This window comes from Pristiophorus japonicus, chromosome 1 (assembly GCF_044704955.1).
Source record: "Pristiophorus japonicus isolate sPriJap1 chromosome 1, sPriJap1.hap1, whole genome shotgun sequence".
In the NCBI taxonomy this organism is placed as follows: domain Eukaryota; kingdom Metazoa; phylum Chordata; class Chondrichthyes; family Pristiophoridae; genus Pristiophorus; species Pristiophorus japonicus.
Genome location: NC_091977.1, coordinates 516,036,164 through 516,058,556, shown reverse-complemented (window position 1 = coordinate 516,058,556; position 22,393 = coordinate 516,036,164). Strand labels below are relative to the sequence as shown.

The following is a 22,393-nucleotide window of genomic DNA, read 5'->3' as shown; positions in this document are numbered from 1 at the left end:
CACAGAGGTTCTCTCGGAGACCCATGAGTTATATCGAATATTGGTTTGTGATGTTACAGCAAGCACTTGCTTATTCTGTGGGTCAGCAGGCTCCAACACCCCTGCACTCACGTCACTAGGAGGGGCCTTGCACTGCTCGGCTTGCTCTGGAGTTTTTCAAACTGAACTGAAGCATAAACTTTGAAATGTAAATTAGGTATCAGCCTCGTAGGAACAGGGGTAGGTCATTCAGCCCCTCAAGCCTGTTCCGCAATTTAATGAGATCACAGCTGATCTGTATCCTAACTCCATTTAACCTGCTTGGCTCCCTATCTCATAATACCCGTGTCTAGCTAAAATCTACCGATCTCAGATTGAAAATGATTAATTGAGTTAGCATCTACTGTTTTTTCGTGGGAGAAGATCACATTTCTACCGCCCTTTATGCAATGCAGTGTTTCCGAACTTTTCTCCTGAGTGGCCTGGCTCTGATTTTAAGGTCATGTCCCCGTCTCCTAGACTCTCCCACCAGCAGATAAAGTTTCTCTCTACCTACCCTATCAAGGCCTTTCAAAATCCTCAAAACCTAATTCCTAAAAGTCTCCTAATTGTAGGTGACTTATTTGTTAGCTTCTTCTTTCAGTCCTAGGCATTCACTGTGTAAACCAAAAGCAGTCTCAGGCTTATAGGGGTAAAAGGAATCATTTTCGACGGACTTATTCATCCTACAGATGGGGCAACATCTCAGTTGCAAGGCTCACTCGAGCTCATTTTAATTCCTGCCACTATCTCAGTCCTGACTGCTCGCACGCTCTTTCAGTAATTTCCTGCTCCCCTTTGCTGGCTCCTTCCTCTCCCACCACCACTGCTTCCCAAGAAAATTATGGATAAAAATAAAGTTAACAATTTTTCGAGGCCCTCTGACAGCTCAGTGACTTTGCTCAGTGAACCCCGAAGATCAAAAGTCCCTGCGTTCAGTTACTGGTCTGTGCTGAGCGAACTGATCTCAGATTGGACAGTGCTGCACATGCCTCAGTGCTCTTGGGTCATGCCGGGGAAATCGTTCAGGGTCCTGATCACTATCCAGCCACCCTTGCTGGAAAACATATGGACGGGGCCGTCAGGCAATGGTAGGATTGTGGTGTCCCATATGGTTAAATCACCAGCCAACTCTGGAAGTCCAAGTCACACGTGACCAATGCACCGAATGGATGCGGTACCAAAGGGCAAATGGTGCCAGTGGAAACACATCAGTGTCAGATCGGGTCTTTCAGGAGACGAAAGGAGAAAACTTACTCGTGGCCATACGCATGAAGTAAATCGACCTTCGCGCTGCCGACCCAAGATGAGATGCGACGGTGGTGGTAGGGGAAAAAAGGTCATGGCAACAGGGCTGGGGAACTGGCATCGTGAAAGTGGGCAGCATGTGCAGAATTTTCTAGCCACTGGAGTTGCCATGCAGTACAATATCAGGTCAGTCCAGCGGGAGGAGCAAATCTGGACCCTGAGTCTGGAATGAAGCACTAGCTCTCAGCATAAACCAGGCACTCAAGTGAGATCCAAAATAGAAGTTACAAACTGAGCCAATCCATCAGCTCCCCCCCGTGATTTTAATGTGACCTCAACAGATTAGCCACTGATCCGCAACTGCACCACAAAACAGACCAAGTCTAGGACAGGTTTCAAAGTGAGCACATTGAGATCCAATCCCTTGAGGTGGTGGCCCGAGAAGATATGCTTTTACTTTCGCTCTGATTACTGCAACACTTTGGCTAGGAAAGAGACTTGCAGATATTTACAAGGTGCAAAAGCCACTTGCTTTGTTTATTGCGGCAATTTGACAAATTTCCCAGCTCTCAGAGCTAAACCTGACACTGATTTAGAATCCAGGCTGGCTTTGTACATGCTCACCATGAACAAGGTCAAGAACTGGCTGAGAAAAAGCAGCAGCCTTTAACAGCAACCAATGTGAGAGGAATTTCATCTCGCTGCCTTGACCCACAATTAGATCCTTCAGTAAATCAATTCACCATCACTCGCATGGTGCGAGGATTTAGTTGACTGTCAAGTCCCAAATACAACTCTTGAGGCACAGAATTGGCTTGCCTCCCCTTGACCTGGAACCGTTTTGTGAATGCAACCACAGATCTTCTGCAAAGCACGCAGAAATATATATAGTTTTTTAATGATTAAAGTTTTACCTCAGCAACATAACGTAAACACCGCGATTCCAAGCAGAAAGCATAAAGAAAAAATATTACCTCAAGGGAGCCCGGGGAAGCTCCTTCTGCATCTTCTGCCTTCGTATCATCATTGGCAGGTTTCTGGTCGTTCAGCGCTTGAATTTGTTCCTCATTAAAGGCCTGCTCAAGAAGTTGTTTCTTTAAGGCCCTGGCAGGACTTTCAACAAGTGTGTATCCTGGAGAAATAGAGAGTTCCTGCTTCAGAACGAGATCCTCGCCGTCTGTTTCCAACTCTGATTCTAAGGTCACGCAGACTGGGCTTGGCGATCTGCCACGAACACTCTTCAAAAACTCTTGAACTAAGACATAGTTTGACCTGGCTTCTGCGGGCTTCGACCTACTTACGGGCCTGGACAACCTCTGTACAGTGTCACAAACTATGGGCGTGTGATCTATAATATTGAACAAGCTCGAAAGGCCATCATTAATGGTAGTGTGAACTGGGCTGTCTCGGGTGGTAGTCGACCTTGCCCAGGCTGATTCATTAAATCCTTTCTGTGGGTTGGCGGGCAAAACTCGATCTTTTGGCTGATCAGGTTTCAGTGGGGTTTTTCTTTGAAGCTTTGGGGAGCCATATTTTGGCGAACAGCACGCACGTTCAAATTTTGCCTGCATCTTCTCAACTCCAGGAGCCACCTGTTTGTTCCGCAAACTGCGCGAGGGCGATGAAACTGGGGTTGAGCCCCCCTTTGGTGTCAGACACTTGTGTGGACTGCTGGTGATGCTCCGAAGACACTCCGTCTGCAGACCTACACTGATGGTCTGGGTGGTCTGCGTTCCTGTACTTGTCACACCATTAGTCTGACATGCAATGTCTTTGAACTGGGGCTCCATCGAGTTAGAACGTATTCGACTTATGACTGAATGAGCTACTTCTTTCATGTCGTCACTCATGTTGCCAGATATTTTCAGATCATGCAGGGATGAAGCAAAGCCAACAGTACTACAGATCGGGTGCTCCATGGGATGGAGACTGCCCTCCAGCAGGTCTTTATGGTGTTTGCCAATGTCACACGGCCATCTTCCAAATACATCTGGGGATCCTCCCTTTGGCTCAGTTACATTCCCATTTGGCTTGATCTTGGAAAAAGTATAGTCTGAGTCAACCAATTTCGTCCCATCATTATTAGGATGTGCTGACCCATCAAACCTACGGATCACTGGTGGGCTGTGATAGAGTCGCAATCCTATTTTATCCGGAACCATGCTGCTTCGTTGTAGCTGCTTTTCAGCATAATCTTGGCTGCTCACTGTGTTGGTTGTCATAGTGACGCTAGTTGTGAGGTACCATGAAGTCGCTTGGAAAGGTTCTGAAGGTAAACCGCCAACCATTTTATCACTCTCAGTCTTTTCCGTCCAGGCTTCCGTTGGTTTATCCCGGTTGGTGTATTCCCAGTTTTTTCTGTTGAACTCTTCAATGTACTTCAGGTCATCTGGAGACAATGGTGGGGTCGTCTCATCCTTAGTTGTGTATCGGGGTGGTTCAGGATCACCAGGCAAATACTTCTCGGGGAGGAAAGGGGAACTGTCCATCAAACGTTGGAACTCGGACATGGAGGAAACCGACTTTGCCCTTTGAATAAAACAAGAACATTTTTAGTTGTATTTTGTGAATAAAAAATGACAGTGTACTGCTAACAATAATAGTGCTTGCGCCACTTCACACAATCAATTTCTTCGAGTCCCGTGACTGTTGTTATGTGGACAAATGCTTCAGCTGTTCTGCACCAGCGTTCCACAGTCAGGAACGAGGTGAAAAGATTATTAATCTGCTTTATTTTTGTGGTACTGGATGAAATGGGAATGTTGGCCAATACGTTGGGAAAGCTCCCTGCTCTGAATATTGCCATGTGATCATTATTGTCCACCTGAACCATTGGAAAAGGCAGTCAGGACCTCAGTTTGGCATTTCAACCAAAGGATGGCACCTCTGACACAGCAGCATTACTGCACTGATGCATCAGCCTCGATGGTGTACTCAAGTCCTGGTGCGGGACTCAAATCCGCAATCTTCTGACGCATACAAGAGAATTCAACCAATTGGTCCAAGATGTTATTGGAATACTTATTTTCACTGACTCATGCTGGGTTACAGGTCCATGGGTGTTGTTATCCCTTCACAACTTCACCAACCACATTCTTCACGCATGAACCTCAACAGTAAATGGTACACAAAGTTACATAGAATGAGTTACATAGCACAGAAACAGGCCATTTGGCCTAACAGGTCTATGCCGGTGTTTATGCTCCATACATGCCTCCTCCCCCTGCTCTTCAGCTAAACCTATCAGCATATCCTTCTATTCCTTTCTTCCTCAAGTGCTTATCTAGCTTCCCCTAAAATGGATCTATGCTATTTACCTCAACTACTCCTTATGGTAGCGAGTTACACATCTTTACCACTCTTTGGGTAAAGAAGTTTCTCCTTAATTTCCTATTGGATTTATTGATGACTATCTTATACATATGGCCCCTAATTTTGGTCTCCCCCACAAGTGGAAACATCTCTCTCCATCTACCCCATCAAACCCTTTCATAACCTTAAAGACCTCTGTCAGGTCTGTTTCCAATGGCTGAAGGGTCCAAAGAACCAGAAACGAGTGGTTAGGATTTGGAATCCACGGCCTGATAGGGTGGTGGATAAAGATTCAATAGTAGTTTTCAAAAGTGAATTGGATGAACCCTTAAAGGAGAAATTTGCAGGGATATGGGGAAAGGGCCAGGGAGTGGGACTAAGTGGATTGCTCTTCAAAAGAGCCAGTGCAGACTGGATGGGCCGAATGGCCTCCTTCTGTGCTGCACTATTTATGATTATGATTCTTTTCTAGAGAAAAGAGTGGGACCAATTGTGTCCTCATCCAACATCCACGTGCACTTTTCTTGGGCTCACTGGGTCGTGAATAGTTGCTGGACCTTAGCTGATTTTGTTCCTTTACCTAACCCAGAGATACAGCCACCAATTCCAGCATCTCTGCAGCTACCCCATCTGAGATCAGCTAACTCACCACACGTTAGTGATCAAACCCTGAGATCCTCCTGGTCTATATTGGGCTGTGCCATTACCAACTGAAAACTGGGGGGAGGGGGACACTAGGAAATGCGATCACTGTTGAGAGCTTTGGCTTTTTTTGATCACTAACAGACTAAGGAAAAGTGACGTTCTTCCAATTCACCCTAAAATTAATGCAGATAATTCGGCCCAAAGTCGATCAGCTAAAGTGATTTGCTGGAAGCATTTCTGCTCTCAATTCACATTTGGTATTAAAAGCTGAAACAGGGTTGGGATTTAAATGTCATAGCCCAGTATAATCACAATGGATTGAAAGACATGACAGGAAAACTTGAGGTGGAAGAATCATCTTTTGTCCTAGCTGATGTCAAAAAACAAGACAAACCCAAAAATACATTCGGAAGAAAGTAAGAGGGAAAAATTGATTGTCGGTCATTTTGAGGTGCTAACATTGCCTGGTTGCTAATTTTAGCGTCTGGTGATATTTAGCGCCTGTGGTAGCGATATTAATTTTTAGCACCCGAAGAGTGGCGTGAAGCGCTAAGGGAAGTGTTCCACACTTCTCTTAGGGTGCTAAGCCAATAGCGCTACTGAAGTTCTGGTGCTATAATACCGGCAAAGTAGTGCTCAAAGAGGAGGTCAGCTGGACCACCTGAAGAGTGAAAATAAATGGAAGGGAAGTGAGTCGAACATTTTTAAGCATCGGACAAAGTGAAACAAAGCTAAATAAAGTGCAAGTAAATGAAAAAATCTCACCTTCTAACTACTCACTTGATGATTTGTTTCAGTATCACCCCGGGAGCTTCTGGCATGTCTGCTTTCACCGGCACAATGAGCGCCAGGCGGTAAGGCAGGCGGACCCATTGAAGTCCCCGACCATGGCGCTACCGGGGCGTTCTACACGCATTGACGTCACCAAGTCGTCGGTGCTAGAGTGCGCAGTGCTAACTGGTAGTGCCGCCATTAATCCTCCAATCAAGTCCTCGGGAGGCACTGACAGTGCGGCACTCCAGCGGTAAGCGCTTAGCGCCCCTCTCCGGTGCTAACGGGTGGCGCTGTTCCATTCAATTTGTTTGCCCAAGGCATCTAATCAAACTTATTTTTCCTTAGGAAAATTGAAAACTGACGGACAGGAAAAGACCAGCTGGTACATCAAGCCTGTTCCTTCTACTCTAATTTCTCCCCCTCCCTTCAGGAAGGAACCAATTCGTGATGGCTCTACTGGCATCAGGTGATCGCTCGGAGTTTGTCCCCATGACCATTATTCATGTGTGAGTGGAGACAGTGCGGTAGACCTTTATGTGTGGTCCTTTTCGGGAAGGCAGAGTCACCAGGACCCATTTTGATGGTCAGGCCTCATGTCAGTCTGACGGGAAAGCTGGTGACATATTTTCCGTGCTGCTTCTCAACTTGCCGATAGGGGGAATGAGGGGGTGGGGGGGGGGGGGGGCGTCATAAAACCAGCAACTCCTTTGCAGAGCTGAGATGGCCATTTCAATTTAAAGGGGATTTTGAGGGGGGCGGGCGGCAATGGAGGCTCTGCAGATGGTCCAGCATTAGGCGGGAAGATTTCTGAGGGGCCAGAAGATGCAGTCATGCTCCTCCTGGCTCCACAAAAATCCGTAAAACCACTCACCTCTGGCAGTTTAGGAGCGGCCTCCAGTGAAGCCTTTAGGTTCCGCTGGTTAGACCACTCTGTATAGAGTTCCACTGGGCAGGGCATGCCACCCATTGGCACTCTGAAATGGCATTGGGGTCCTATGTACATGGTGTCCCGCCTATTTCCAGTGGCAGCTTTCCTATTTCCCAGCCTGGACCAAAATGGAAGTGGGGCAGGTGCCAGTGGCAGCGGGATGATAATTATTTTTTTCTTAAGCGCTTTCGATCTCGTTGCTGCCCCATTCGACAGGGCGGTAGAGGGATAAATATTGGCCCTAGTAAGTGCTGTGGGCTATTTTACCACATAGGGGTATCACAGCAGAACCCAGTCCCTGTCTTCACCCGATGTTCATAAACGTGCACATGCCTGCGGGCATCACAGTGGGCACATTTTCCGGCCCTAGCGCCAAGGCGAACTGTACAGTGGGAATAAAACACTGCTCGGAGAGCCAGCAAGCACTCATTGAACATCACACAACAAAACCCGATCGTGTACCTCTGAAGATTCGCTTTACGAGTTTCTTCTTCTTCTTGGAACTCAGCCGTGTCCTTCGTCTCACAGATTTCATTCAGAGCCTATAAAATGGAAAGAAGCACTTAAAGAACTTGGCATTTTACGCAGTGCTTATGCTGCAGCACATTGTTAACACTTGCACCGTTACACCCCATCGTTATGTCGCCCAATATAAAAAACGTTAGCAACAACCTTCCAGAGAAATCGGAACCCGCCACCATATCAATGTGTCAAACGGCGTATTACAGCAAGTGATGGTGAGTTCCAAATGTTCTTCAGCTTATGAAACAGATCTCTGCGGGTGACCTGGAGTGCCCTTGAACAGCTGATCTTTCATGCTCATTGAGAAATAAAGGAGCACAGCATTACCATGCAATGCATTGTATGCCTTTAAATACAATATTATAAGCTGCTCAATCACACTTCATTAAATACTATAATCAGACATACTGAAAGGCATCCTTAATTCATTATTAGGGGCAGTTCAACTTGGTTACTTTGATGATATAATTAGCACTGGAAAAATGTTATTCCTTGCTTCACAAGTTTGGGCTCTCTACTACAGGCAAATGTTGTCAAACTTGCACTTGTATAGTGCCTTTAATGTCGCAATCTGTCCAAGGCACCTGGCAGTTGGGTGCCAGGCCTAAGGAGGATTGGGTGGGGTGAAGAGCACCGTCTGCGAGATAGGCTTTAAGGGAACATTTGAAGGGAGGGAAAGATGCAGCAAAGGAAAGGGGTTTCGGGAGTGACTTCCAAAGCATGGAAGTGAGATAGCTGATGGCCCTGCCGCTGATGTTAAAGTGGTGGGAGGGGAAAATTTACAGCAGTCACAAATGGAAGAGGGGAGATGGTAGACAGGGGTGTAGTGTTGGAAGAATTGAATATTTAAGAGAGGGCAAGAGGGATTTGAGGACAAAGACGAGGATTTTGAAATCGATGCACTGAGGGACAGTGAGCCAATGGAAGGTGGCGACGATAAGGTCAATAGGTGAGCAGGATTTTAGCAGAACAGAATATGGACAATGGAGATCTGGGTGATTTGATATAAGGTTTATATAAGGTGAAACCAAAAGGCCAGCAAACAGGCATTGGAAAAATTGTCTGAAGGGGATAAATGTGTGGATAAGGGTTTCAACCGTGAAGTAGAGACAAAGACGGTTGATATTTCAGAGGTGGAAGTAGGCAGTCTTAGTAATCAATTAGATTTGGGTGTTGAAGCTCAGCTCAGGGACGAAGACATTGAGGCTGTGTACGATTGGGTTGAGCATGAGAGGGTATCCTGGAAGGGGGAATGTGATCTGCTGATCAGGATGAAGAGTTTCTGATGGCAACCAAACCGGATGCCTTTGCGCACTGTTGAGATATAGTTCATCCACAACTTGAGATGCCTGGCAGGCATTATTATTACACTGTAACAGGCATGGAAGTGGGTAGATAAAGCTGGGCATCATCAGCACACCCAACGCACATGCAATGTTTTTGGATAATGTTGCCAAGGGGCAACATGTTGATGAGGAATAGGAGGCGGTCAAGGATGGCACCCTAAAATGGAAACAAAAACTGGTCACTTGCCAAAACCTGCTTCTTGAACTTTAACCAGAACAAAACCTTGTAATCAAATAAGGACCTGAGGCAGAGGAGTGTTGCATCAAGGATAAGTTAGAAAAAGGAATAGCACTGAAGGATTGGAAATTAGAATGCAACAGGGATAGAAGTTATGCTACAGCTGTACAAAGCCCTGGTTAGACCACAGGTGGAGTAGTGTGAGCAGTTCTGGCACCACACCTTAGGAAAGATATATTGGCCTTGGAGGGAGTGCAGCTTGGATTTACCAGAATGTTACCCAGACACCAAAGGTTAAATTACGAACAGAGATTACACAAATTAGAGTTATATTCCCTAGAATTTAGAAGGTTAAGGAGTGATCTGATCGAGGCTTTCAGGATGTTAAGGGGGACAGATAGGGTAGATATAGAGAAACTATGTCCACTGGTTGGGGATTGTCTAAAAATTAGAGCCAGACCTTTCAGTAGTGAAATTAGGAAACACTTCTACACACAAAGGGTGGTAGAAGTTTGGAACTCCCTTCTGCAAATGACAATTGATGCTAGATCGATTGTTAATTTTAAATCTGAGGTTGACAAGATATTTGTTAACCAAAGATATTAAGGTATATGGGCCAAAGGCAGTATATGGAGTTAGGTCGCAGATTAGCTGTGATTTAATTGAATGGCAGAACATACTTAAGGGGCTAAACGTCCTACTCCTGTTCCTATGTTAACAGAGACAAAAACATTAATGTTACTTATAATCTGACCCCAGAAAAGTTGTCACGTGGAATATTCCAACCCTGGTCATATTATCATAATATGATTAATTCAATCATAAATACCAATTGTCTATATAGTCATCCTGAAAGAGTGACAGATTTGCCTGCAACGTGATTTCAAAGCTCTGCATTGACAGGATGCAAAGATGTGAGCTGAGGAAAGTATATTTTTGCCATTGTACTAGGGCATATTGGGTTAAAAAAGTTGCCGTAGCCAATTAGGCTCATCGCCGTAGGCAATTAGGCTCATACAGCAGTGCCTGGTCTCCAGTTGTCTTGGAGCCCTTTGCCACTGGACCAAGACCTTGCTGAGCTAAGCCCGTGCGGTTGCCAGTGTGCAACGGCCATCCCATGTTAAAAGAACTCACGCACAGGCATCTTCCACTTCGTTAACATGAAGTTCGGGACCTGGAACATCAGGACTCTCATGGACAACTCCAACAGCGACAGGCCAGAACACTGCGGGGTTAACGAACACCTCATGACTCTTCAACTCATCCTATCCCGGAACCAATGCGCCACAGTCATCAGTGCGTACGACCCAACACTCGATGCAATGGATGAGACCAAAGAGGGTTTTTATTCCAACCTGTCCTGCGTCCCCGCGGGTGACAAACTGATCCTCCGAGGTAACTTCAATGCCAGGGTCGGCAAAGACGCAGCCCTCTGGGGAGGCGTGATTGGCAGAGAGGGGGTAGGGAAAGCCAACTCCAGCGGTAAGCTACTCCGGATAAAATGTCTAGAACATGAACTTCTCATCACCAACACCCTGTTCTGCCAGAGGGACAAATACAAGGCATCGTGGCAACACCCTCGCTCCAAACACTGGCACCTGCTAGACTATGTCACTGTCCGAGCCAGGGATCGCAAGGATGTGCGCATCACCCGCGCCATGACAGGAGCTGACAACTGCTGGACGGACCACCCATTGGATCCATCATCAACATTAAAATAGCCCCAAAGCAGAAGGGGCAGCAGAAGCAGTCCCGGGGCACTAAAAGACCCAGCTAAGAGAGCCCTTTCCAGCCAGCACCTCACAGTTAACCTGGCACGCCTTGATGGCCCTGAGATGCTGAATGCCCACAGTGCTTAGTCTGCCCTCCAGGCCTCCATAACCAGTGCCTGTGAAGAGACACTTGGTCACTCAACCAGAAAATACCAGGACTGGTGTTGTTGAGAATGATCAGGAGATCCAAGAACTAATAGATCGCAAGCGCAGAGCATTTCTGAGCCTCAAGCAACAACCCAACTCAGGAGCAGCAAAGCAACATTACAGGCGGCTCAAGGCTGAGGTCAAACAAAAAACCCGGGACCTAAAGAACAGGCGGTGGATGGAGAAAGCAGAGGAGCTACAAAAACTGGCCGACAGCCAAGTTTTGCGAGATTCTTCATTGCAGTCAAGGCCATCTATGGTCCAAACTCCCACAGCCCCACCCCACTGCTGGCCAAGAACGGGGAAACACTCATCAAGGACACTGAGACTGTCAGGGCCCGCTGGAAGAAGCACTTCGAAGATCTCCTCAATCGAGACTCTGTCTTTGACTCGAGTGTTCTCGACTCCATCCCACAGCATGCGACCCGCCACCACCTCAGTGAAACCCCAACGCTGCACGAGGTAGGAAAGGCCATAAAACAGCTCAAGAATAACAAGGCTACGGGAGCGGATGGAATCCCTGCTGAGGCGCTAAAGTATGGGAGCTGTTAGCGTGGATACATAGCCTCATCTCTCTCATCTGGAGGGAGGAGAGCATGCCGGGAGATCTCAGAGATGCAGTGATTGTGACCATCTTTAAAAAAGGGGACAAGTCCGACTGCGGCAATTACAGGGGAATCTCCCTGCTATCAGCCACTGCGAAAGTTGTCACTAGAGTTCTCCTCAACCGTCTTCTCCCTGTGGCCAAGGAGCTCCTCCCGGAATCATAGTGCAGATTTCGTCCCCTTCGGGGCACAATGGACATGATCTTTGCAGCGCGACAGCTGCAGGAGAAATGCAGGGAGCAGCACCAGCCCTTATACATGGCCTTTTTCAACCTTACAAAGGCTTTTGACACTGTCAACTGTGAGGGTCTATGGAGTGCCCTCCTCTGTTTCGGATGCCCCCAAAAGTTTGTCAACATCCTTCGCCTGTTCCACGACGACATGCAGGCCAGGATCCTTACCAATGGATCCATTACAGACCCAATCCACATCCGGACCGGGGTCAAACAGGGCTGCTTCTTCGCTCCAACCCTCTTCTCAATCTTCTCGCTGCCATGTTCCACTTCACAGTCCGCTGGAGTGGAACTAAACTACAGAACCAGTGGGAAGCTGTTTAACCTACACCGCCTCCAGGCCAGGTCCAAGGTCACCCCAACCTCTGTCGTTGAGCTGCAGTATGCGGACAACGCCTGCATCTGCGCACATTCTGAGGCTGAACTCCAGGATATAGTCAATGTATTCACTGAGGCATATGAAAGCATGGGCCTGACGCTTAACACCCGTAAGACAAAGATCCTCCACCAGCCTGTCCTCGCCGCACAGCACTGCCCCCCCAGTCATCAAGATCCACAGCGTGGCCCTCGACAATGTGGACCATTTCCCACATCTCGGGAGCCTCTTATCAACAAAAGCAGACTTTGGTGCGGAGATTCAGTATCGCCTCCAGTGCGCCAGTGCAGCCTTTGGTCGCCTGAGGAAAAGAGTGTTCGAAGACCAGGCCCTCAAATCGACCACCAAGTGCATGGTCTACAGGGCTGTAGTAATACCCGCTTTCCTGTATGGCTCAGAGGCATGGACGATGTACAGAAGACACCTCAAGTCGCTGGAGATAGATCACCAACGATGTCTCCGCAAGATCCTACAAATCCCCTGGGAGGACAGGCGCACCAACATCAGTGTCCTCGTCCAGGCTAAGATCCCCAGCATTGAAGCACTGACCATACTTGATCAGCTCCGCTGAGCAGGCCACATAGTTCGCATGCCGGACATGAGACTCCCAAAGCAAGTGCTTTATGCGGAACTCCTTCGCGCCACCGAGCCAAAGGTGGGCAACGGAAACGTTACAGGGACACCCTCAAAGCCTCCCTGGTAAAGTGCGACATCACCATTGACACCTGGGAGTCCCTGGTCAAATACCGCCCTTAGTGGAGAAAGCGCATCCGGGAGGGCGCTAAGTACCTCGAGTCTCAACGCTGAGAACGTGCAGAAATCAAGCGCAGGCAACGGAAAGAGCGTGTGGCAAACGAGTCCCACTCACCCTTTCCCTCAACGACTCTCTGTCCCACCTGTGACAAAGTCTGTGACTCTTGTATTGGACTGTTCAGCCATCAAAGAACTCACTTCAGGAGTGGAAGCAAGTCTTCCTCGATTCCGAGGGATTGCGTATGATGATGATAATGGGATAAAAAAAACAAATTGTACATAACATGAGATCATGACCTGAGTAGATATAGAGCTCTATTTGGTGAGCCAAAATTGGGAAAAAATATATTTGAAGTTTCTAACTAAATAGCCATTAACTTGCCCTCCTTCTCCTCTCAAGGAGTATCCTGCTATCCCTTCACCCATACGAGAGGTGAAGCAGCTGGTGCTGTGAGACACCGCATGTAGATGTAGTATACGCACAGGCGGCCAGTATCATGCCTGAGTCCCAGTTGAGGCTCTGATGAAAATACAGCTGAGCATCCCCGTCCATTGCTGAGACAGCTCGCAAGAAGCAGCAACTCCTGTTGGCTGACATCTCCGCCAGGCACATTTCAAAAAGTTTTGCCTGTCCTTGACTAGGTCAAAGAACAGCTTACAACAGCAAAGGACTTCATCTTATCATTGCCCCCCTCCCCCACCCTTCCTTAGTTCACACAACAAATGCCGTTTGTGTGAAGTTAAGAACCATCTTATGTTATTTTGGGACATTTACCATAAATATACTTGAACAATAAGTGCTAAAATGGGAAATGATGACAGGGAGAAAATGTCTTTAAAAAAAAATGCTGACCACGATATAACAGAATTTGCTTCCGTACAAAACTACAGGCAGAGGCCGAGAAATTCGGTTATCATTGGTGCGGAGATGATGACACTTTTAGAGTGCGTGCCTGAAGATCTCAGACCCACGGCTTGCTCCAAATTAGGCCCGAGGCCTCATCTCCACGTCCTTTCTGGGGCGGTAGTGTGGCAGGCGGGTCGGGAGCGGGGCACGGCGCTCCGCACTGGGCCAAGTAGCAGGGGCTCTCCCCTTCATTAAAGGGGAGGGCCCTAGCTACAAACTCTGCAGGTAAGAACCGGGCCTCCATGGACAACCGGAGAGCGTGGGGTGCCGTGCCAAAAGCCCGGCAGTCAAGCAGAGTGCCGGGTTGAACGATCACGCACGGACCCCACGATTGCGACGCTCTGAAGAAAAACTGCACTTTTGTTTTTAAGATGGCCACCACCTCCCCTTTAAGTACCCCCCCTCGAGCAGCCTACAGCCCGGTTCATGTCCCTTGAAGCTGTCGCTGCCATCAACAGCTATAGGGAGCGCTCCCCAATTCTTATTCGAGAGAAATTGGGGTGCTGCGCAAGGTGATGACGTCGTCGGTGCTATGGATTACCGCTGCCGCTAAACTCTCACGGAATTTAGGAGTCGTTAGCGGTACTGCGCCCGGGCGGAAAGTCGTTTGTGAGGCGCTAACAAGATGTGCAAACAACTCGAATTTCTAGGCCTGTATGTTTCTTTGATGAAAAAAAATGTGGCATTTTCCCCAAATTAATAATGAACTGGCTGCTGTAAAGCCTCAGCATTCCCTGCCAGGTGTCTGCTTTGACAGTAGTTCAATTATGCAGCACCGAGTTATTTGGCCCCACTCACACCACTCTGTGCTCAGACAAAGTGGATCTCTCTCTCTATGCATACTTAACGGCATAAGCAGAGCTCTGCTCACCGCTGTCTGACAGCCAGGGAAATGTTTGATGTAGTTACTGTTCTGATGGTTCTTTATTAAAAATATCGGAGCTTTTATAAACTTTCAAAAGTCAGTTTTAACTTTTTTTTTATTCATTCATGGGATGAGGGCATCGCTGGTAAGGCCAGCATTTATTGCCCATCCCTAATTGCCTTTGAGCAGGTGGTGGTGAGCCGCCTTCTTGAACTGCTGCAGTCCATACAGTGGGTTGGTACAACTGAGTCACTTGCTAGGTCATTTCAGAGTCAAACACATTGCTGTGGGTCTGGAGTCACATATAATCAGGTACGGATGGCAGACTTCCTTCCCGAAAGGACATTAGTGAACCAGATAGATTTTTACAACAACCCAGTAATTTCACCATTACTGATACTAACTTTTAAAATTCCAGACTTATTTAATTAACTGAATTTAAATTGCCCAGTTGCCATGGTGCGAATTGAACGCATGTCTCCGGATCATTCACCCAGTAACATAGCCACTGTACCATACTGGCTGATGTAAGGTGCAGCCGTTTTACTGGCCGCAGCTGAGACTCCAGAATGGTATGTTGCCTCCCTGGTGCAAGGGTCAAGGATGTCTCGGAGCGGGTGCAGGACATTCTAAAAAGGGAGGGAGAACAGCCATTTGTCGTGGTGCACATTGGTACCAACGACATAGGTAAAAAAGGGATGAGGTCCTACAAAACGAATTTAAGGAGCTAGGAGCTAAATTAAAAAGTAGGACCTCAAAAGTAGTAATCTCGGGATTGCTACCAGTGCCACATGCTAGTCAGAGTAGCAATAGCAGGATAGTGCAGATGAATACGTGGCTTGAGCAGTGGTGCAGCTGGGAGGGATTCAAATTCCTGGGGCATTGGAACCGGTTCTGGGGGAGGTGGGACCAGTACAAACCGGACGGTCTGCACCTGGACAGGACCGGAACCGATGTCCTCGGGGGAGTGTTTGCTAGTGCTGTTGGGGAGGAGTTAAACTAATATGGCAGGGGGATGGGAACCAATGCAGGGAGATAGAGGGAAACAAAAAGGAGACAATAGCAAAAGACAGAAAGGAGATGAGGAAAAGTGGAGGGCAGAGAAACCCAAGGCAAAGAACAAAAAGGGCCACTGTACAGCAAAATTCAAAAAGGACAAATGGTGTTAAAAAAACAAGCCTGAAGGATTTGTGTCTTAATGCAAGGAGTATCCGTAATAAGGTGGATGAATTAACTGTGCAAATCGATGTTAACAAATATGATGTGATTGGGATTATGGAGATGTGGCTCCAGGATGATCAGGGCTGGGAACTCAACATCCAGGGGTATTCAACATTCAGGAAGGATAGAATAAAAGGAAAAGGAGATGGGGTAGCATTGCTGGTTAAAGAGGAGATTAATGCAATAGTTAGGAAGGACATTAGCTTGCATGATGTGGAATCTATATGGGTAGAGCTGCAGAACACCAAAGGGCAAAAAACGTTAGTGGGAGTTGTGTACAGACCTCCAAACAGTAGTAGTGATGTTGGGGAGGGCATCAAACAGGAAATTAGGGGTGCATGCAATAAAGGTGCAGCAGTTATAATGGGTGACTTTAATATGCACATAGATTGGGCTAACCAAACTGGAAGCAATACGGTGGAGGAGGATTTCCTGGAGTGCATAAGGGATGGTTTTCTAGACCAATATGTCGAAGAACCAACTAGGGGGGAGGCCATCTTAGAATGGGTGTTGTGTAATGAGAGAGGATTAATTAGCAACCTCGTTGTGCGAGGTCCCTTGGGGAAGAGTGACCATAATATGGTGGAATTCTGCATTAGGATGGAGAATGAAACAGTTAATTCAGAGACCATGGTCCAGAACTTAAAGAAGGGTAACTTTGAAGGTATGAGGCGTGAATTGGTTAGGATAGATTGGCGAATGATACTTAAGGGGTGGATGGGCAATGGCAGACATTTAGAGACCGCCTGGATGAACTACAACAATTGTACATTCCTGTCTGGCGTAAAAATAAAAAAGGGAAGGTGGCTCAACCGTGGCTATCAAGGGAAATCAGGGATAGTATTAAAGCCAAGGAAGTGGCATACAAATTGGCCAGAAATAGCAGCGAACCTGGAGACTGGGAGAAATTTAGAACTCAGCAGAGGAGGACAAAGGGTTTGATTAGGGCAGGGAAAATGGAGTATGAGAAGAAGTTTGCAGGGAACATTAAGACGGATTGCAAAAGTTTCTATAGATATGTAAACAGAAAAAGATTAGTAAAGACAAACGTAGGTCCCCTGCAGTCAGAATCAGGGGAAGTCATAACGGGGAACAAAGAAATGGCGGACCAATTGAACAAGTACTTTGGTTCGGTATTCACTAAGGAGGACACTAACAACCTTCCGGATATAAAAGGGGTCAGAGGGTCTAGTAAGGGGGAGGAACTGAGGGAAATCCTTATTAGTCGGGAAATTGTGTTGGGGAAATTGATGGGATTGAAGGCCGATAAATCCCCAGGGCCTGATGGACTGCATCCCAGAGTACTTAAGGAGGTGGCCTTTGAAATAGCAGATACATTGACAATCATTTTCCAACATTCCATTGACTCTGAATCAGTTCCTATCGAGTGGAGGGTAGCCAATGTAACCCCACTTTTTAAAAAAGGAGGGAGAGAAAACAGGGAATTATAGACTGGTCAGTCTGACATTGGTAGTGGGTAAAATGATGGAATCAATTATTAAGGATGTCATAGCAGCGCATTTGGAAAGAGGTGACATGATAGGTCCAAGTCAGCATGGATTTGTGAAAGAGAAATCATGCTTGACAAATCTTCTGGAATTTTTTGAGGATGTTTCCAGTAGAGTGGACAAGGGAGAACCAGTTGATGTGGTATATTTGGACTTTCAGAAGGCTTTCGACAAGGTCCCACACAAGAGATTAATGTGCAAAGTTAAAGCACATGGGATTGGGGGTAGTGTGCTGACATGGATTGAGAACTGGTTGTCAGACAGGAAGCAAAGAGTAGGAGTAAATGGGGACTTTTCAGAATGGCAGGCGGTGACTAGTGGGGTACCGCAAGGTTCTGTGCTGGGGCCCCAGCTGTTTACACTGTACATTAATGATTTGGACGAGGGGATTAAATGTAGTATCTCCAAATTTGCGGATGACACTAAGTTGGGTGGCAATGTGAGCTGTGAGGAGGATGCTATGAGGCTGCAGAGTGACTTGGATAGGTTAGGTGAGTGGGCAAATGCATGGCAGATGAAGTATAATGTGGATAAATGTGAGGTTATCCACTTTGGTGGTAAAAACAGAGAGACAGACTATTATCTGAATGGTGACAGATTAGGAAAAGGAGAGGTGCAACGAGACCTGGGTGTCATGGTACATCAGTCATTGAAGGTTGGCATGCAGGTACAGCAGGCGGTTAAGAAAGCAAATGGCATGTTGGCCTTCATAGCGAGGGGATTTGAGTACAGGGGCAGGGAGGTGTTGCTACAGTTGTACAGGGCCTTGGTGAGGCCACACCTGGAATATTGTGTACAGTTTTGGTCTCCTAACCTGAGGAAGGACATTCTTGCTATTGAGGGAGTGCAGCGAAGGTTCACCAGACTGATTCCCGGGATGGCGGGACTGATGTATCAAGACAGACTGGATCAACTGGGCTTGTATTCACTGGAGTTCAGAAGAATGAGAGAGGACCTCATAGAAACGTTTAAAATTCTGATGGGTTTAGACAGGTTAGATGCAGGAAGAATATTCCCAATGTTGGGGAAGTCCAGAACCAGGGGTCACAGTCTAAGGATAAGGGGTAAGCCATTTAGGACCGAGATGAGGAGAAACTTCTTCACCCAGAGAGTGGTGAACCTGTGGAATTCTCTACCACAGAACGTTGTTGAGGCCAATTCACTAAATATATTCAAAAAGGAGTTAGATGTAGTCCTTACTACTAGGGGAATCAAGGGGTATGGCGAGAAAGCAGGAATGGGGTACTGAAGTTGAATGTTCAGCCATGAACTCATTGAATGGTGGTGCTGGCTAGAAGGGCCGAATGGCCTACTCCTGCACCTATTTTCTATGTTTCTATGTATTGCACATTTTCATGCAAACCATGTTGAATCAGTGGAGTCTGTAATCTAACTGGCCTACATTGCAGAACACGTGGGAAAGGATATTCTTTTAATATTGCGTTTATGGATTTATAATTTTGTTCCATCTAGCACACAGAGTAAAGCTCCCCCCCATGAGGTTGTAAAAAAGTTAACTCATGCTTTCTGGAGTTTCAGGGAGGCCCAGTTCATGTTGTCGGGATGGATTGAGCGGTCAAAGTTCAGATGCAGCTTATGGTGCAACAATATCATCATATTCCCAAATATGTCACTGCACAGCTCCGCTTACAAACCCTGTGAAATGACATGGAGTTCATTTAACTAGCAGGCTCCTGCAAATGATGTAAAGAATCCCTGTGAAAGAAATGGTGCATCGGTTAGTAGAGCCATATACAGCAATATTTCTATTGTGTATACACCCGTTGACAGCAGATTCTGGCTGGCTGATGTCACAGTTAAGACTAACCTCACCAATGCAGACTGCAAAATTTTTCTTCTCGCTTTCCAAGCTGCGAGGCTGAGGAGCCTCGGCCTCACTTAATGAGTCAAGTGACAAGGCATCAAGGAACAAATTTGGAGCAGCGTGGCACCTGTCCCCTTCCTTCAGAGCCAAGGATGCAGCGTGTTCTCTGCACTGCTGTCCCTCAGATTCCGAGAAAGGCATGTGGCCTTGTGAGCGACGACTGTGAATGCTCCCTTTTGCCGGACATTGTCCGAAGGCCTCCAGGACTGGCTCCTGTTGGTCAGTGAAATGGCTTTCTCCTCGCCAGGGCCTGGCCTCTGTCTGAAGCTGCATTAGGAACACAAGAGGGTCGTTTCTAACAGGCAAACGTCTGAACAGCTGAACATGAAATGGAAGCAGCTGCCAGGGACTGTGGCATTATGTTGCAATGGTCCCCCACATGAATCACTAATACTCAGATGCCGCAAGAGCACACAGTAGCTAGGATGCTCACTAGTTTGATTGACTTCCATGCACTGACCTATGTTGGGTATTTCCTCTATCCCAAGTAGGAGCTCTGGAGGAGATGCAGAGGGGTTAAATTCACAGGAACCCAGATCACAGAGGCTGTCAGAATGTTACAAGGGCTACTTCTCAAAGCGTCACTTATTACCTAATTGCACTGTGATCGCTGTTTGTAGCAAAAGCTAGATTTAGGGTTGCCATGCTTCGCAAAGGCTCGAGCCAGGTGTGGGGCAGATGCGGACGTGAGATCACAGCTCAGGGTCTGATGTTGCCGATAAAAATTAACGCCTTAGTAACTTTAATAATGAAAGCCTCTGCATCACAAGCCACGACAGTAACTGGAAATAATGGACCTTATTTTAATACCATATATTTACATTTAGAAACTTCCATAAACCCTACCCAAAAATCAGACTGTCCAGTTCAAAGTCACAACCAAAGTTAGATTACAATATCATTCTCATTCTAGCAAAGTAGATCAACCTCTGCATACAAATGAAATACATTGATGTCCAAAGGAAGAAAAAACATTGTCCTTTTAAGGGGTTTGCATCATAATTAGCCATCTTAGTCAAGCGCTTTCCCCCTCTTCTGTTGTACATTAGACCTCACCTTGAGTCATGCCTTGGCAAGTAGGAACAATTAAAGAATGCAGCATTACACAGGAGCAATTTAACAGAAAGCTCCAAGCTCTGTAAGATTAGAAAGATAACCAAGGAGAAGGAACTTTGTATGTAGAGTCTGAATTGCGTTCAAAAGATGAGAAAGGCCATATTTACCGTGCTGTTCTCCCTCATTCTATCAATTGTGTTACACCAAATATAGGAGCACAACTTCATCAACATTACATTTTTTGGGGAAAACTTAGGAATATTAGGTGAAATAAAAATATGATTTTATGATCCTATATTTCCCACCTTCTGACCATATCTCTCAATCTCTTCTCTTTCCAGAAATATACCTAGTTTCCTCCTGGATCCATCTATACAGGATATTCAGTAGACTTCTCTGATAGCATTCCACCACTTCAATTAGCCTTTATGTAAGAAAGTTTTCCTTCTCACTCCTATCTTACTAATTTTTAATGAAAACTGCAAATGCTGGAAACACTCAGCAGGCCAAGCAGCATCTGTAGAGAGAGAAACAGAGTTAAAGATGTTGTAGATGAACAGTTTTTAAGCAAGTGCAGAGCCAGGGAACAGGGGGCATGAAAAGAACAAAAGGGGTAGGCCTGTGATAGGGTGGAGGGAACATAAGGAATAGGAGCAGGAGTAGGCCACCTGACCCCTCGAGCCTGCTCCGCCATTCAATAAGATCATGGCTGATCTGATCATGGACTCAGCTCCACTTCCCTGCCCGCTCCCCATAACCCTTCACTGCATTATCGCTCAAAAATCTGTCTATCTCTGCCTTAAATATATTCAATGACCCAGCATCCACAGCTCTCTGGGGCAGAGAATTCCATAGATTTACAACCCACTGAGAGAAGAAATTCCTCCTCATCTCAGTTTTAAATGGGCGGCCCCTTATTCTGAGACTACGGGCTAGAATTTCCCTAACTTGATTTTCTGGTGCTCTCACCCGACGTGCGCCGTTTCTGTCCACCTCCAAGTGCGCCGATAAAAAGACGTCGTAATCTGGCCGCTCCCCAGCCTCTCTTCGGTCGTGGCGCAGCGTGGCCCAATGGATTGGGGGTGGACCTCTGCACATGCGCGCTAGAGTCTATGCGCATGAGCCGTAGCTCCTAGCAGGCCGTTTCTGCAAACGCGCGCTGCAGGCTGTGTGGGAGGGGCCCGAAGCACACCGCCCCCTAGCCCTGGCCGAATGGGCTCCCTCATTGGCGGCCCGCTGCGTTCCCTAAGGTAGGACTTCTATTTTTTGTTATTTGTTATTTACTGATTGATTTTGGTGCTTTCGGGGCAGGGTTCCTTCTATTTTATTTGTTAATTAATTGCTTGTTACTTTTTGTGCTTTGTTTGGTGCTTGGTGGTGCTTTAAATGTAGTTACTTGCGCTGATTCCTTAACTGTAAGTAAGGTCTTTCTGTGCGGACAAAAGCAGACACATACGCTGCCCTAAGTTAGTTTAGTACAACTTTTTTTTGGCCAAATTGGCATAAATGGCGGAAGTGGCTGGGAACGCCCCCTGTTGAAAAAAAAACTGACCGAACAAAAAACCTAACTAACTCACTTACACTGGCGCAAATTAAATGGCCATATTTGCAACTGAAAAGAAACACCAGAAAGATCAAGTTACACCAAAAAAAACGATGCAACTCATGGGGAAATTTGGGCCCTATGTCCCCTAGTTTTCCCCTATGACTGGAAATATCCTCTCTGCATCCACCTTGTCGAGCCCCCTCATTATCTTATATGTATAATAAGGGAAGGAGTGATTAAATGACAAACAAGCGATGGTGCAAGGCAAAAAGGAGCAAGTACAGAATCAAAAGCTGGGTCCACAGGAGGTGTGAATGGTTGCAGCAGATAGCATAGAGTGAAGGAAGCATAGAACATCTGGCAATGAGAAGGCTATTCTGCCCCGGGAATGTGATGGAATAGAGTCTGGTAGACCCCAAGTGTGCAGACCAACCCCGTCCCCCCGATAGGAGAACCTCACCCCCAAGCACCAGCCCACACCTCCGCCACACCCAATGGCTCTGGTGCTGCCATCCTCCATTACCAGTGCCTGCTCTCAGAGAGAAAAT

General features: G+C 46.8%; 1 protein-coding gene across 2 annotated transcripts in view; it reads right to left on the bottom strand.

Moving 5' to 3' along the window:
- The window catches only part of LOC139277476 (microtubule cross-linking factor 1), a 354,944-nt gene that overhangs the window by 25,462 nt on the left and 307,089 nt on the right, over positions 1-22,393 (bottom strand). For both annotated transcript variants that reach the window (XM_070895978.1, XM_070895987.1), the window contains exons 12-13: positions 7,388-7,467; positions 2,241-3,795 (exon numbers count right to left, since the gene is read on the bottom strand). In XM_070895978.1, the coding sequence (XP_070752079.1) occupies positions 2,241-3,795; positions 7,388-7,467 (1,635 nt within the window). The remainder of the gene's footprint in view (positions 1-2,240; positions 3,796-7,387; positions 7,468-22,393) is intronic.